Source organism: Ischnura elegans, chromosome 6 (genome assembly GCF_921293095.1).
Source record: "Ischnura elegans chromosome 6, ioIscEleg1.1, whole genome shotgun sequence".
Lineage (NCBI taxonomy): Eukaryota > Metazoa > Arthropoda > Insecta > Odonata > Coenagrionidae > Ischnura > Ischnura elegans.
In genome coordinates, this window is record NC_060251.1 from 115,061,311 (window position 1) to 115,076,185 (window position 14,875).

Here is a 14,875-nt window from a genome sequence, read left to right on the forward strand (position 1 = left end):
CGTTGGGTTGGGTTTCAATGAAGGGAATTCATATTTATTGCTTCTTTTATAATATCGCCGAAGCCTTCCTTTGATATATTTTTCACTACTGACATTCCACTTTCGCACTGCTGACTCCGCCACAATTTTCAAATGTAAGTTTTCCCAGTACATCGCCATGCATCTTAAATCCTTTTTACGCTATGAATGTTGCGACAATAGTCGCAACCCCTTCTTCGCTTACACTTTAATGTTAAATTCGTATTTCCCCGTTTTCATGTCATTTTTACCGACAAATTTCCATTCCATGGCGTACTAAACGTCGTGTATACACACAGATATTCATTTGTCTGGAGTATCCTTTTTTTATACTACGTAGGTGTCGACCATGGTGACTACCACAAGAGTTTACACAGCGATGGTATGACCGTAATTTTCCGTTTACACAGCGCGTAAACGATCTGTACCATTGTGTCATAAAACGTTATCTAAATACGCGCTGATCGTTAATCTTTTATTTGTTGTTTTTCGCTCGCCTTCACTTTGACGAAACGAATTAATCTAGTAAATAAAAAAATTATGGCAACGAATGAAGGAAGTATTTAGCAGGTAATGGTAGGAGATATGGAATTTTTTCTTAATCTTCCGTTCAGATGATTGCGGATGTATCGCATAACAACAGTTTCATTTATCTGTTTATTCACGGGTCAACCCATTAACGATACCCCTACTTTATACTTTATTGGTTATGGAAAGTAGCAAACTGACGTATGGAATAAATCACTAAAATATGTAATATATGCGGACGACACAACTTTCCTAAATAATAGTTCAGATCTATATTGACACTAAAAACATTAACTGAAAACACACTTTCTCAGGCCTCCTTATAGTTCAGGGCGACTGGATTTTTACTCAATGAAAGTAAAACCCAAAGTCTTCTTTTTAGTTTAAGGAACATATCTGACCATCATGAACTAGAAACTGTTAAAATTTTTAGGGATTCTTATTGATAATAGATTGACCTGGGAACCATACAAAAAATATATCAGCCATGGCTTGTCACTGTGGAGCCCGGCTCTTTAAGGAAGTTTTTGTTGTAATTCAGCCCTACCAAGCCGTACTTTGACTGAAATGAATACCATGGTATACAATAAAACTATGCGGATAATGTGTGTTAAAGATTCTCAATAGTCAATGATTTACATGACTTGGCATCGGTATACAACGATTGCAAGTTCTCCTGAGGAAAATTTGAAGAAGAAATTTCTATGGACATTTTATTATTTTGGAAATTTTCCCTATTGAACTGTAGGTGGCCCCATCAGATGGCTTCCTGAGGTTCATCTGTCTGGACAAGCAAATCAGGATGTTCAAGGATCAGTGTCTCCAGGCACGCTCCTCCTTCCTGCAAGAGTTCCTTTTGGAGATTAAGCAGGCCACGGAAAAACAGCTGCCTGACGCTGGATTTGAGCAAAATCCTCTACAAAGTGAGTTCTTCATTAAGGTAACTGCATGTGGAAAATGATATTCTTAACCCTTCTTTGGGCACATAAAATCTTGTTATGTGGTTGGGTGTGTGGGCCACACTGATGGCCCAAATTCAATTTATTTTAATTTCCTTAAGTGTTCAACATGTCGTAAAAAAGTTTTTTTCTAATACATAATAAATTTAGACTTTGTTTATTGACCTTCAGATCTAAAAAAAATCCACAATACTGTTGAATGAACTGCAAAACTGACTTGAGCACCCTTTAAAACCTATGTTTAGACACGTTGGTTGTCACGATGGCCCCACATTTACCTCTATGACCTTTGACCTCAGTATTAGCCTTGGAGGTCAAATAGTGGATAAAACGAGTATTTGGACACTACCAATGACTTGGGCACCCTTTGAAACCCATGGACCACCACCTTTGGTGGTATATCCTATTCTTTTTGCCACCCTTACCCACACAGCAGAGGATATTCCAGGAATATCCCATTTTGATTCCCAATATTCCAATTTCCTCCCAGGAATATTGCGAATCATTATGGGATATTCCTGGAATATCCTATTTTGATCCCCTATATTCCTATTTCGTCCCAGGGACATTGCGAACCATTTTGGGATATTTGCGGAATGTTTTTTTACAAAGGGCATTTGTGTATGTACAGGGACGCCGACTTACAAAAAATATTGGGGGGGGCCCAAACCGTGGATCTTGCCCCGCGAAGTTTTATAAGTAGTGAGTTTCAAGTTTTTTAAGCATTTTAGAAGAGTCGTATGATCAACATTAGAGCCAGCTGGAGTGGGGGTAAAGCGAACTACCTTTTGAAAATAAGAAGTTGGATGAAGCCGAGTATCAGATGGTCATGCCGCTGAAGTGGCGTTTGGTAGATAAGAATGTATACATCAGTCAGAAATCCATCGTAGCAGTGTACATGCTGAGACGGCATGCAATCATTTTTTCGCAAGCTGGTGTGTCCCCTTAGAATATTTGAAAGTGATGTTAGTTGAATCAAGTATATGCCCAAATTGTTTCCATGAAATTAAAATATTCCATTAATCAGCTAAATTCCTGTTTGAATCCTTTAAAGGAAATCACAATTACTCGCCAAAATCTTGGGTTTCCTGCTGCATAGGCAGAGGATGCTGCATGCCATTGAATTATCACCTGCTAATTTTTTTTTTGAAATGAAACTACTATATTGTGTAGCCAATTGGGGCGTTGGCCCTGGAGTGAATTTTGACTACCTTTTCCACGTTGTCCAGTCCCATTTCTGGGTTGGGTTGGTTCTAGCTTAAGGGAATTCATGTTCCATTTTATAATATTGACCATGCCTTCCTTTGAAATCTTTTTCGTTACTGACTCCGCCACAAATTTATCAAATAATAGTTATCCTAGTACGTTGCCATGCTTCTTAAGTCCCCTTATACTACGCACATTGCGACAGTGGTCGCAACCACTTGCTCGGTTACACATCAGTGTTGCCTTTGTAATTCCCTGTTTTCATCGTGCATTGACCACCAATTTTCCATACCATCGTATCCTGAAACGTCGTGTATTCACGCAGATATTAATTTTTATGGCGTAGTTCCTAACCCTTACATTACGCATGTGCTGATCACGGTCACAACCACTCATGCGTTTGCACTTCAACATTATCATCGTAATTCCCCGTTTACACCCTGCTTTTACCATTCGACCCATTGTGTTTTAAAACATTGTGTAAACGCGCAGATCTTAACATTCACGTGTAAACGCACGAGTGTTTGCGACTGTGGTCGCAATATTTATAGTGTGAACGGGGCATGGCTGTAGAAGCATGGCGATGTGCTGGCCAAGATAACATACGAGTGGGTTGGAAGCCAAGGGGAAAAGCAAATTATTTATTAATAGGGTTAGGTAAAGTTAATTGTAATAGGAAATACACAAATATTTGTTGCTAAATGAAACGAGTGAGTCTATGTTCTGTTCTGACATTGAGTGGAAAATCAAATGCACTACTAAGTATCTAATTGACCTCGTTTATTTTCTATACCTAATTTCTGTACCTAACTCTGAATGGAAAAAAGATATCACTTTTACTCCTTTGCTTCCAACCTACTTATATAAGAAAATTGCGGTGGAATAAGTGGAGGAAAAGAGTTCAAAGGAATTCATAGGCAACAATAGTTACCTATCAATTTTGTTTAATTAAATAACAATAAATTTTGCTTGAACTGTCTATGTCTGCTCTTTAATCTCAAGTATTTTTGTTTTTTGAAATAGGTGTCATTATCATGTGTTATTGCTTGAATAATTAATGTTTTTAATTATTTCACATTACTAAAATGCCTTTGTAATTCTCGCATACCAGTGCTAAAGTGGTATAGTAGTAAACGACACATATCCTGGTGTTCTTTGGTGTTGTGAATAAGAAAAACTTGATTTTTCGAGGGTTTTAAATGAATAGTTCTAGTTATTAGTATAATGTGGAACCAATGAAATTATCCCCATTTTAAGGTGTGCATCCGGCATTTTCTGGCTGAAGAGGTGCTACATGAAAGCTCATGCCTTGATGAGAAATCAGAAAAACTGAAGGATGGTGCCATCCCAAGATCCAAGATGGGGCTGTAATATTTGTGTGTTTGGAAGAGTGTGCACCACCTCTTATTACTTACTCATTAATAATAGACACTCATTATTATATAAAAGTATACCACAGAACGAAGGTAAGCCTCTTTCATGAATGATGTGTTGGATAGAATTGAAAAATGTGAAAACTGTACGGACAATAGAAATATTTATAGTGATATTATAGCTCTGGTTGAAGAATGCAAAATTAAAGACTTCAAAAACAAATCTGTATATGGTTTGTGTTATAAGTGAAAAAAATTCCATCAGCAAGAAGGTAGTATCTGTTTTCACAAATCCACCCAGGATGAGTACAGATAGTTTATCTTTCTGATCATTCTTGACAATTATTCTAAATTCTTGACTCTGTCCATATCTTTAAATGTATATTTAAATAACGAGAATATTTTGTACAGTAATTGTTGTACGTTGTTTTCAATCAGAAATGTGAGGAGACCGTTTCCCTTTCATACCCTTCTCCCGCAGCCAGAATAAAAATCCTCCATCCACCCATGCTATCATAGGAGTGGCAATTTCCCAACTGAATGCATAATTTGCTATATTTATGCTTTCTTAGGTAGGATATGGTATTAGTAGATTCAAAACAATCTCATCTAATCAGACACATGAAAGCAGCCAATTATAGCTCACCATTTCTTAAGTAAAAGTTCATATGTTGTGATGTAAGGGAAATTGTATCCAGAGAAATGTCTGTTCACATATGGTTTTGTTTTCTTATGCATTCCTCTTGAACCGGCACTCTCAACCGCAGTCTTCGCACCTCCCTCCATCTGCCTACGAATCTCGACAGAGCGCTCAGGCCCTCCCTCTCGATGGTCAGGACCCAATTAAACCATAGTTTTATATAGCCTTAAAATGCTTTTCTATTTATGCAATTTCCAACAATTTTCCGGGGGGAGCCCCCGATTCTCCGAGTAAGTCAAAGGGGGGGTCTCATTATTAGCCCTAGCCGAGGGCTCCAAACACATCAGTCAGCTCCTGGGTAAAGAATAAGAGGTGGAGAGAAACATACCCAAGTAACATTTTTGGTTGGCCCTCTGTTGGCAGATGGTGGGACACAGCGCTTGGTCCATGGTATGATTTGGCCACCTCGCCAACCGTATCCCAACCAACGATTCCCCAACGATGGGCCAACAGAGCATTACAGTCGGGCCTTTGTATTCCCAACCCAAGGCCAACAAATCTCCAACGATACACCGTTGGCCCTTTTAAATTCTGCCATCCGTTTCCCAACAAAAGCTATATTTTACTGGCATTTCTCATTTTTATAGAATGAGAGTTAAATTAATTTACCTTTTCACTTGATATGATACCGGTAGATAGAATCTTTACCTTTAGCTCCCTATAAATCAAAATGAAATCAAGTACATTAACAATCAATGCTATAGGACAAAGTAAGGTTACAGTGGTTAAAAGTGGAAAACAAAAAATCAATATCAGTTCAGAAGGTCCCCAACTTTTATTTTCACAAATTAGGACAATTTTTATTAGGACAAAATTAGGAAAATTTCAACAGCACTTTTCCACATTACAATATGGCACACACAAAAACTGTCCATCTTCTTTGTAGGGCAACAAAACACACTTTGATAAAATCTGGGTGGACTGCAATTTGCATCCAGGTACTAATTTTTTTCATACAAATATACCAATGGTACCACTTCTAAGAGGTAATTCAAAGAAATCCTCCTTAATTTCAAACATGTCGCACTGCAAGATATACACCCCTGAGTTATTTGATTCAATTGCCTTCACAATTCCTATTCTCTGGTCTATCGGTAATGAAATTGTTAAGTTTAGTCCATTTTACTTAATTGGATTAATAAGTGTAAGATTTAGGGATATTAATAGGAATCACAGAAACACTGATTGAGTATAATAGTTGATGTATTTTCCATAAAATAATAATTGTGCAGTTGTTATTTAGGTTTACTCATACAAATTCAATCTCATTCTCTTCAGAGATGACTAAATCACTCAATTTGTCTATTGAAACACTGTTTTCATTAAAACTTCCACTTATACTAGATATGCCACAATCTGAAAAAATATACATATCGATCTATCTAAATTAATGATGAAAAGTTTAAAATTCCACGAAACTATCTGTTTAAGGTAACATGATTTTAGGAATGCCAGTTTTGTAAGACTTACCAAGCGAGGTCAATGCCTTATTTTTGTTAGAAGCACTCAACTTATTTTATTTAACTGCTATCACAAAGACAAAGCCCTAACAACCAAACAAGTCTTGGTTGTTAGCAGGGGCGGATCCAGGATTTCTTTCTGGGAGGGGCACAAGCAAGGCCGTATCCATGATTTTGTTCAGGGGGGGGCACAAGGATACCTCGTTATACAAAACGAACGAAATGATAATGGGACCGTATTAAAAATATAGCATATTTTTAAGGGTCTGGGGGGGGCACGTGCCCCCGTGCCCCCCCCCTGGATCCGCCTATGGTTATTAGGTTGCTAGGGAAACATGTGAACCGTATCCTGCAACGTATGCAATTGAGGTATACATCGTGCTTATTCACGGCCCATATCGAACTTCCATCGGTTAAGTTAGACTCGAAACAGACAGATCTTATAAGTCTACAATTTTTCATGTATCCTCCGGGATATATATACTAACAAGTCGTATTAAAGAAGCCTCCGCTTCTTGGAACCATTTATGTCAAATACCATGCTGTAAACACCAGAAAATTAGCAGAACATTACTTAAAAAAGAGTTATACATAATTTCCAAAAATTATCTTATAATATATTCTTAAAAAATTAACTTAAAATAATTATTCTGCCAGCACATAGTCGGTAGCACTGACTGTCAAAGCAAGCGATTATGCCATCCCTATTTTTTAATGAATAGATGCTACCGATCTGATAACCATTTAATACGATAAATCGATTACAATGGAATTTCGCCCATCTCTACGTTGAAGATCTTGTCAGAATTTTGTTTGCAGCTCTCATGGCGGAAATTGAGGAAATGGTATGATGTCCCAACGGTGGCCCAATGATAATCCATTTCGTAGGGCCATCGTTGGGGATTTCCGTTGGGCCAACAGCATAAACCGTTTCGTTGGGCCGACGAACAATATATGCGTTGGGCCAACAGTGGAATTTGGTAGGCATATCCACCCACAATGAGCCAACCGTGACTACGGTTCCCCAACCGAGGCCCAACGGTCAATGTTACTTGGGTAGCGTCGGCATTAACCTGTCCTTAACCTTCCTAGGGGCACAAGTGAACTGACAGGGACAGCAATGGCTTTTTTTATTTCTCCGTGCCACTATGCAGCGTAGACCCTTGACGCTTGGAGATGCTTTTTGTTCACTTTTGGCATTCATGCCGACATATCAGTGGTGGATTATTCAGCATAATAATGGCACAATCAAGCAAAATAAAGGCATTATTAGATAAATAAGATTTTAAAAACACTGATCTCAAAGAATTCACTTGCCAAAATACATTACGCATAATAAAACTTAATTGGCCAAAGAGCACATTTGTTTGCACCTACGTAGTTGAATCTGTCTGGGGTCGTACGACAGCATACGAAGGGCCAATCTTTAAGACAAAATACATCACATTAGCATTCGACTACATTAATAATGGTGGTTTAACACTTTCAATGCTGACCACTTAAAAGTCAAAATCATATCCCCGGTGCAGCTTTCGTTTTTTGATGCAAAACGCATGCATGGATGCCAAAAGAGCTGGGAAAAATAATGAAAGAATTTTCTTGGCTCTAATTTGTTGGCTATGAATTTTTTTATTTATGACGTGATATCACGTCACCCGCACAGCAGGATAGACACATGCTTAACACTAGAATGCCGGAAAATTTGTATCCCCTAGAATGCCGGGAGGGTGTCATTTTGACACCCATGTTTTTATATGCATGTTACGTTGCAGCAGTGGCGGCGCGTGCGTATACGCATGGTAGCAAGTGCACACCCAAAGATGAATGAATTATAAAAGAAAACTATTCCTTTGCAACGAGAAGGATAAAAATCCTGTCTTCATATGCAAGAAACATGAAGCTCCGAGCGCTACAGGTATCTCCTTTTCGAATTCACCGCTCTACAAGTGTGCGATCCCGTGGCATCGCGCCGGGCGTATTTTTGGTCTATGCGATCGCTTGAGGGTGCTCTGGCGGGACGAAGTAAGCGGGGGGGTATGTACAGTTCAAATGGGTGTTGGGAGCAGACTGAAAACGATGCGAGTGTGCACGCGCATATTTTTGGTGAGTGACTCGCAGGTAGTGTAGTGGTGTAGCCGCCACCTACACTACCTGCGCCCAGGATCCTAGTCCGTCTACAGAGTCATCTGTATGGCCGTTTTCTACACTACTTCCTCATAGGGTGTAAGGAAATGAGAATGAATGTCACCTACCGTCACTTGTGAAGGTGTGTTTAGAATAATTATTTTCATGCATGCTAATGCTATTTCTGTTCATGCAACTTAAAGGGTAGAATGTACCTGTGATATGTTTTGCTTCCTATGTATTCTATTACGACGAAATATGATGCTCAAGGATTAGTGTAAACATAATATAATTAAATAATCTCTATATCTGCTCTAATGCACACCCTACCCTATTGAAAATTTCCTATTGGAATTTTTTTTCCTATAGTAATTTGACAATGGGAACTCAACCATTTTCCTATAGGAAAAATATTTCCTGCAGGAAAAATATTTTCTATAGGAAAAATATTTCCTATAGGAAAAATATTTCCTATAGAAAAATATTCCCTATGGGAAAAATATTCTGTTATAGGAAATCAATTTTCCTATAGGAAAAAGATTCCTATAGGAAATCAATTTTCCTATTGGAAATAAATTTCTGTAGGAAAATAATTCCTATAGAAAAATTCCATCAGAATTCTAATCTTACGGGAAATAAATGCCTTTAGTAATTCCTACCATGGCATGCAAAATTTCACAGTAATAAATGATACCAGAGGCTAAATATAAGATTTTATTATATCTGAATTTACGTACAATGAAAGGCTGTCAAAAGAAAACAATTGCATTATATTTTATTTTTGTGTTTGCTAGCTTCCGGCGGACGGTTCATATCAATACTTTTCGCAGCAATTGTTCTTGTTACTTGCTTTCTCAAAGCTTCTGCAGTCATCTCTCTCTCCTCCTGCAGTAGCCTGGCTCTAAACAGCTCTGCAGATGAAATGGAGAGCAATATAACTATTTGTGAAATGCATGTAACAAGAAGGTCACTTTACTGACATTAAAGGTACCAACGATCAATTATTGGTTCCTATGCATGAAATTAAGCAATACAACCCTGATTAAAATCTCATGTGAAATTATATATTTCGATTGTTTACTAAGATAATACAGGATTAAGGACCAAGTAATAGGTACTTAAAGAATAATTCCACCATTATTATGACTATTAACGAGCTTCAGACATGAATCACTAACCCATTCATAATACTGAATAACATCTGTCGCATCAGCATACAATAATTCTTTTGAGTTTTTTTAATTACAATATAAAAGGGGGTCCCACCATATTTCAAGGCTCCCAACAGCAATGCATACATTTAATTGGTTTTGTTATTTTTACTAACCTGTGATTGCATCTAATAATGCAGTGGGCATCTTGGTTTTGGCATTTTATTTCCCCAAAAAAGCAGGAGAAGGTGCACCGGTGACACTGTAGTTTGCTAATGCGTCACCACACACTGCATAGGCCGCATTGCGCAGAAACTTAGAGTCATATTTTTCGCCTGCCTAGACTTTATCTAAGAGGAGGAAAGATGACGCCTTTATCCACACTCCATCCACTACATGTATCTGAAATATATTTGTCAATGCACTACAAGTGTTTTTGAATAACAAGATTTCTACAGAAATTTTGCAAATGAAAACAAAATATCACTACTTACCCAGGAGCCTCTTTGTACCATCTTCTGGCAAAGGATATCTAGAGGCCGATCTTTAGATGTATTCTCTTCCTCCAAATCCAACTGTCTATGAAGCAATTCAGAGTCACCCTGGAGTTGATCAGTGGACATCTCAACATAATCAGGCTTCTCTGGTTCCAGTACTACGAATACAATGTTCTGCAAAACAACACATTAAGGAAACCATTATTCCCACATAAAAAAAGTTTAGAAGCATCACTTAATGGCAAATACAAATTAAGTTGTTCACATAGTCGCCCCCTCAACAAGTTCTTTCTCGCGTATATACCTTAGGCAATTGCTCAGCCTGCTCTTCATCTCCACTTCCCAATTCGATTACATTCTCCTCCCAATTTGGTGCAATTGAATTTACTGGAAGGGGACATTTGGGGCTATCTGGCAATGCTCGAGGGCGTTGGTGAGAAGAGGCTGTCATCTGTTCATTTGGTTTCAAATCATTGCCCAATTTCCTCCCTACACACTTCTCAATAATGCCTTTTGTCTCTGGAAATCAATACTAAATCTGGATTATTCATGAAAACATTCGTATTCGCATGTAACACTTGCATTATGCTTATTAAGATATAAACTGTTATATTTAAGAAGTGCAAACAGATAAAAATTTTAATAGTGAACCATTTTACTACTCACCCACACCATTTCCAGCTATCACTTTCTCATGCAACTGCTGCAGCAGATGGATGTTTTGCGCTGACAATTTAGAATAGTTGCTGGCTAGCGAGGTGAATTCTTTCTTCAACACCTCATACTCTAGCCGGACACAGTCCAGCGTTTTTTTTGTTGAGAAATACTTCCTCTTCCACTCCTCGGTTGCTGGGTTTGGATGTTTGCTTGGAGAGTTTTTTTCTTGCAATACCTGACGTATTTCCCTAATTTCCGTATCGCCGCGTTTCCGTTTCTTCACTTTCTGAAATTATAAAGTAATGGGAAGCAAAGAGATCAAAGAATACAGCTCCTGCTGGAAATCAAGTGACATACAGTGTACGCCGGAAGATATGACACGAATCCTCAAAATAGAGGTCCTGTATATAAGAAAACAAACGTACCAAAAAACAGGCATTGAAAATCTTAGCAAAATTTATTTTGTTTAATTAATCAAAATTAATGGTAACTAGGTTTGGTAGTAGCTTTGTAATAGCACATACTTAGCATATACTTTTGACCTATAATCCCAGAATTATTTTATCATAAATTAAATGTGGATTTTATTTGGTGGGCTCTCGTTGAGCATCTAAGGGCAGGGGTGGAGGTGAATTATTATTATTATTACTGATATTCATTCTACATTATTTCAGGCTATCTCCACTGCACCAATGAAACCAGTCGATATTCTACACCCTTTGGCTTCTGAAAGCGATTTGGACGACGAGAGCATTCGAAGTGGTGAAAGGCATGCATATTCAGAGGCGGATAGTGATGTTAGCTTCAGTGACAGTGAAGTGAGTGATGCAGATATAATATTTGAAGATGATGATTCCACTTCTGGGGAATCAGTGAGCTCATCATCCTTTCCACCATTTGAAAACCTAAGAAGTTATCAGTCTGAATATAATTCTATGCTAACTCCCAGTGACACCAAATTGAGTGTAGGAGAAATCCTGTTAATGGTTCTTTCAATGGCATCAATGCACAACTTTTCACTTTCAGCCATAGTTGACATTACGAAAATGTTAAATGTAATCTTTAATACTACCAGTTTTCCAGAAACTAGGTATCTTTTCAAAAAAATCTTTAACCCAAAACACAAAATGGATGTTCACATTCTTTGTAACTTTTGTGAGGCTTATTTGGGACAAAAACCTACTGATAAGGCTAACTCATTTCTAGTTTGTTCGCATTGTGGCCAAAAAAACAATGTAAATGGTTACTCCTATGACTATTCTTTTGTCACTATTGGTGCAGATAATCAAATTCGGGAAATTATAAAAGAATTTCCTCAAATTTTGGATAGAGAACTCCCAGCTGGAGATGCATTTTCTGATTTCTGTGATGGATCAAATTATCAACAGGGCATACAAGAGAGCTCACAAAGTTTCATTTCCTGCACATTTAACTGCGATGGTACTCCCATATCCAATTGTTCTTCAACTTCAATATGGCCTATATACCCAATGATAAACGAGCTACCTATTGAAGTGCGCTGTGGAAAAATGGTGTTAGCAGGGCTTTGGTATGGGAAAATGAAGCCTAAAATGAGGGTGTTTCTTAAACAGTTTGTGGAGTCCATGAATACTCTCAGAGAAAAGGGACTGAAAGTGAAATTGGGAAATGTTACTAAAAATGTTAAAGTTTTTACACTTTGTTGTTGTGTGGATTCTGTAGCCAGGCCTCCCATGCAAGGGATATCAGATGTGCGAGGTTTTGGTTCTTGTAGTTGGTGCCTTCATCCAGGAGAGTGTGTGGAGCATTCATTAAAATTCCCTTACAAGAACCCTGGGCCACCGGCTCGTACAGAATCTAATTTTAGAAGTAACTACATGGCATCATTTGCTGATAAGAAAAAGGTCATGGGAGTTACTGCTGTGAGTGCATTGATTAATCTGGAGGGTTTTTCTATGATCTGGGGATTTGTGCCAGATTACATGCACTGCTGTCTCCTAGGAATTGTAAAAAGATTCCTAAATTCCTGGCTAAGTCATACTGGCAAACAGTACTACATTGGATCTCAAGCAAATGTTTCCTATTTAGATAGTCTTGAGGCGAATATATCACCACCTCAAATGCTGAAGCGCCTGCCTGTAATTCTAACAAATCGAAATTTCATGAAGGCTAGGGAGTATGAGAACTGGTTTCTATTCTACAGTGTTCCTCTACTGCAAGGTACATTGCCTACAAAATTTCTGAACCACTGGAAGCTATTAGTGAAATCTATACGAATACTCCCCCAAAATCGCATCACAAGTGATGAAGTTGACGAAAGTCAGCTAATGTTGGAAGAGTTTGTGAATAAAACGGAAGTATTATATGGTAAGAACGAAATGACGTACAACATTCATCAGTTGCTACATCTACCAGAAAGTGTTAGAAGATGGGGTCCCTTGTGGGCACACAATGGGTATCCATTTGAATGTGAAAATGGCTGTTTGTAAAGAGCCCTTAAATGTACTAAAGGTATACCTCAACAAATTGTGAGGACATTAGAAATGACTAATTCCATTACAGCTTTATGCAAAATAGTTGAAGTAGGAACAGATATCATGAAGTTTTGTAGAATAAGTGGTCAAAAGGCTAAACTTCTGCACTGTGTGAATACCAATGAAAACTGCTCTCTTCTTGGGGCATCATTCAGATTTACTGAGGAAATAAATGGAATAGCCAATGGAGGAACAATTTTTTGAATTTGATAGACTTGTTTGGAGAGGGATAACTATAAGTAAAAACAATTCTTGTTGGAAAACAAATAATTCCTATATTGAATGAAAATGTGATTCTTTTGCACAAATACTGCATGTATTATTTGAAACTATTTCGGGGAAGGTGTATTTTGTAACTGAAGAACTCAAAGTAGAGAGAGAGAGAGGATTGCTGCACATGTACAAGGTCATTGGCAAAGGGAGAAGGACTTCATGTGCAATTACTGATATTGTTTGTGTTGCAGTGTATATGGATCTGGGAAATGGAACTCACTATGTCAGTTCCATACCAGTGAAGCATTTTGTAATGAATTTGTAACTTTCCCTTAAAATGTCACTGTCACTTTGAAATGAAATATTGTAAAACCTTATGATGTAAGCATTGCATCTGCGATGATGCAGAATTTTTATTACAATTAAATGTTTCCTTTTTTAATTTCTGTGGTTTATCATTGAAAAAGTTTTTTTTCACAGTTAAATTTAAAGGGAGGTCAAAGTATACCATACCACCAACATGTCAGATTGAACATCTATAATTGTATGTGCATGGCATTGTGGAAAATAGCATTCATTTTAAAAATATTTACTTTCCTGTCCATCTGGTGAAACACACACTACAGGAAAGTTTTATAGGTTAGGCTCCTCCACATTTAAAAACGTTTCATTATGTGGGAAATGTTCTTGAACCTATCTCCTATTATAGAATTTGTAATTGCGATAAGAAACCTTTCTACTGTTGTCAATTATTCATGCTATAGGAAAATTTCACATTGCTATAAGAAAATTTTTCATTCCTTTATGAAAATTTCTCATTCCTATTAGAAACTTTCTTGTGCCTATAAGAAATTTATTGTTCCTATGGGAGCAATAAAGGTTCCTATAGGGCCAATAAAAGTACCTATAGAACCAATATAGGTCCCATAGGACCAGTAAAGGTTCCTATGGGACCAGAACAGGTTCCTATGGGACCAATATAGGTTCCTATAGGACCAATATAGGTTCCTATAGGACCAATATAGGTTCCTGTGGGACCATTATAGGTTCCTATAGGACCAATATAGGTTCCCATAGGAACCTATATTTTTCCTATAGGAACATTTTTTTTCCTATAGGAACCTATATTTTTCCTATAGGAACATTTTTTTTCCTATAGGAACCTTAATTGTTCCTATAGGAGCATTAGTGGTTCCTATAGGAACAATTAAGGTTCATTTCATTTCTTATAGGAATTATGTAAATTCCTATAGGAAATGAAATTTCCTATAGGAATTTACATAATTCCTATAGGATTTCTTAAAACCCTATAGGAAATCAATGGGACATTTTCAATAGGGTAGATAAATTACCACCAGCCGCCACTGCGTTGCAGATTAGTTTTATTTCGGAGTCGATTGTCAACTTTTGTTTAATACTGATTTTGTGCCATTATATTTTTTTAAAACTAAATGTTTTAATAGAGTACCATTGAAG

General features: G+C 37.5%; 2 protein-coding genes across 6 annotated transcripts; one reads left to right on the plus strand and one right to left on the minus strand.

The window, feature by feature from the left end:
- Positions 1–444: 444 nt before the first annotated feature.
- On the plus strand, positions 445–13,841 carry LOC124161530. Of its 5 annotated transcripts, none has more exons than XM_046537888.1 (4): positions 445–588; positions 1,295–1,469; positions 3,969–4,177; positions 11,348–13,841. In XM_046537888.1, the coding sequence occupies exon 4, from the start codon at positions 11,366–11,368 to the stop codon at positions 13,139–13,141; it is 1,776 nt and encodes a 591-aa protein (XP_046393844.1). In that variant the 5' UTR covers positions 445–588; positions 1,295–1,469; positions 3,969–4,177; positions 11,348–11,365; the 3' UTR covers positions 13,142–13,841. The 5 variants fall into 5 exon arrangements, with proteins under 5 accessions (XP_046393844.1, XP_046393847.1, XP_046393848.1 ...); XM_046537891.1 differs by lacking the exon at positions 445–588 and adding an exon at positions 690–1,125; XM_046537892.1 differs by lacking the exons at positions 445–588; positions 11,348–13,841 and adding an exon at positions 690–1,125 and having other exon boundaries at positions 1,295–1,486; positions 3,969–4,719.
- On the minus strand, positions 9,070–10,963 carry LOC124161533. Its single transcript, XM_046537897.1, has 5 exons — positions 10,683–10,963; positions 10,321–10,535; positions 10,014–10,190; positions 9,696–9,869; positions 9,070–9,279 (listed from the first exon to the last, which is right to left on the minus strand). Exons 2-4 carry the CDS (start codon positions 10,465–10,467, stop codon positions 9,792–9,794), a joined length of 402 nt encoding a protein of 133 aa, XP_046393853.1. The 5' UTR covers positions 10,468–10,535; positions 10,683–10,963; the 3' UTR covers positions 9,070–9,279; positions 9,696–9,791.
- Positions 13,842–14,875: the final 1,034 nt, after the last annotated feature.

What these genes read in the sequence shown, in the direction of transcription:
- LOC124161533 (XM_046537897.1), bottom strand. Translation starts at nt 10,467, where the DNA reads ATGACAGCCTCTTCTCACCAACGCCCTCGAGCATTGCCAGATAGCCCC. An exon ending in AGGCTGAGCAATTGCCTAAG is followed by an intron (nt 10,191 to 10,320) that starts GTATATACGCGA and finishes GTTGTTTTGCAG; the next exon opens with AACATTGTATTCGTAGTACT. An exon ending in TGGTACAAAGAGGCTCCTGG is followed by an intron (nt 9,870 to 10,013) that starts GTAAGTAGTGAT and finishes TCCTCCTCTTAG; the next exon opens with ATAAAGTCTAGGCAGGCGAA.
- LOC124161530 (XM_046537888.1), top strand. Translation starts at nt 11,366, where the DNA reads ATGAAACCAGTCGATATTCTACACCCTTTGGCTTCTGAAAGCGATTTG.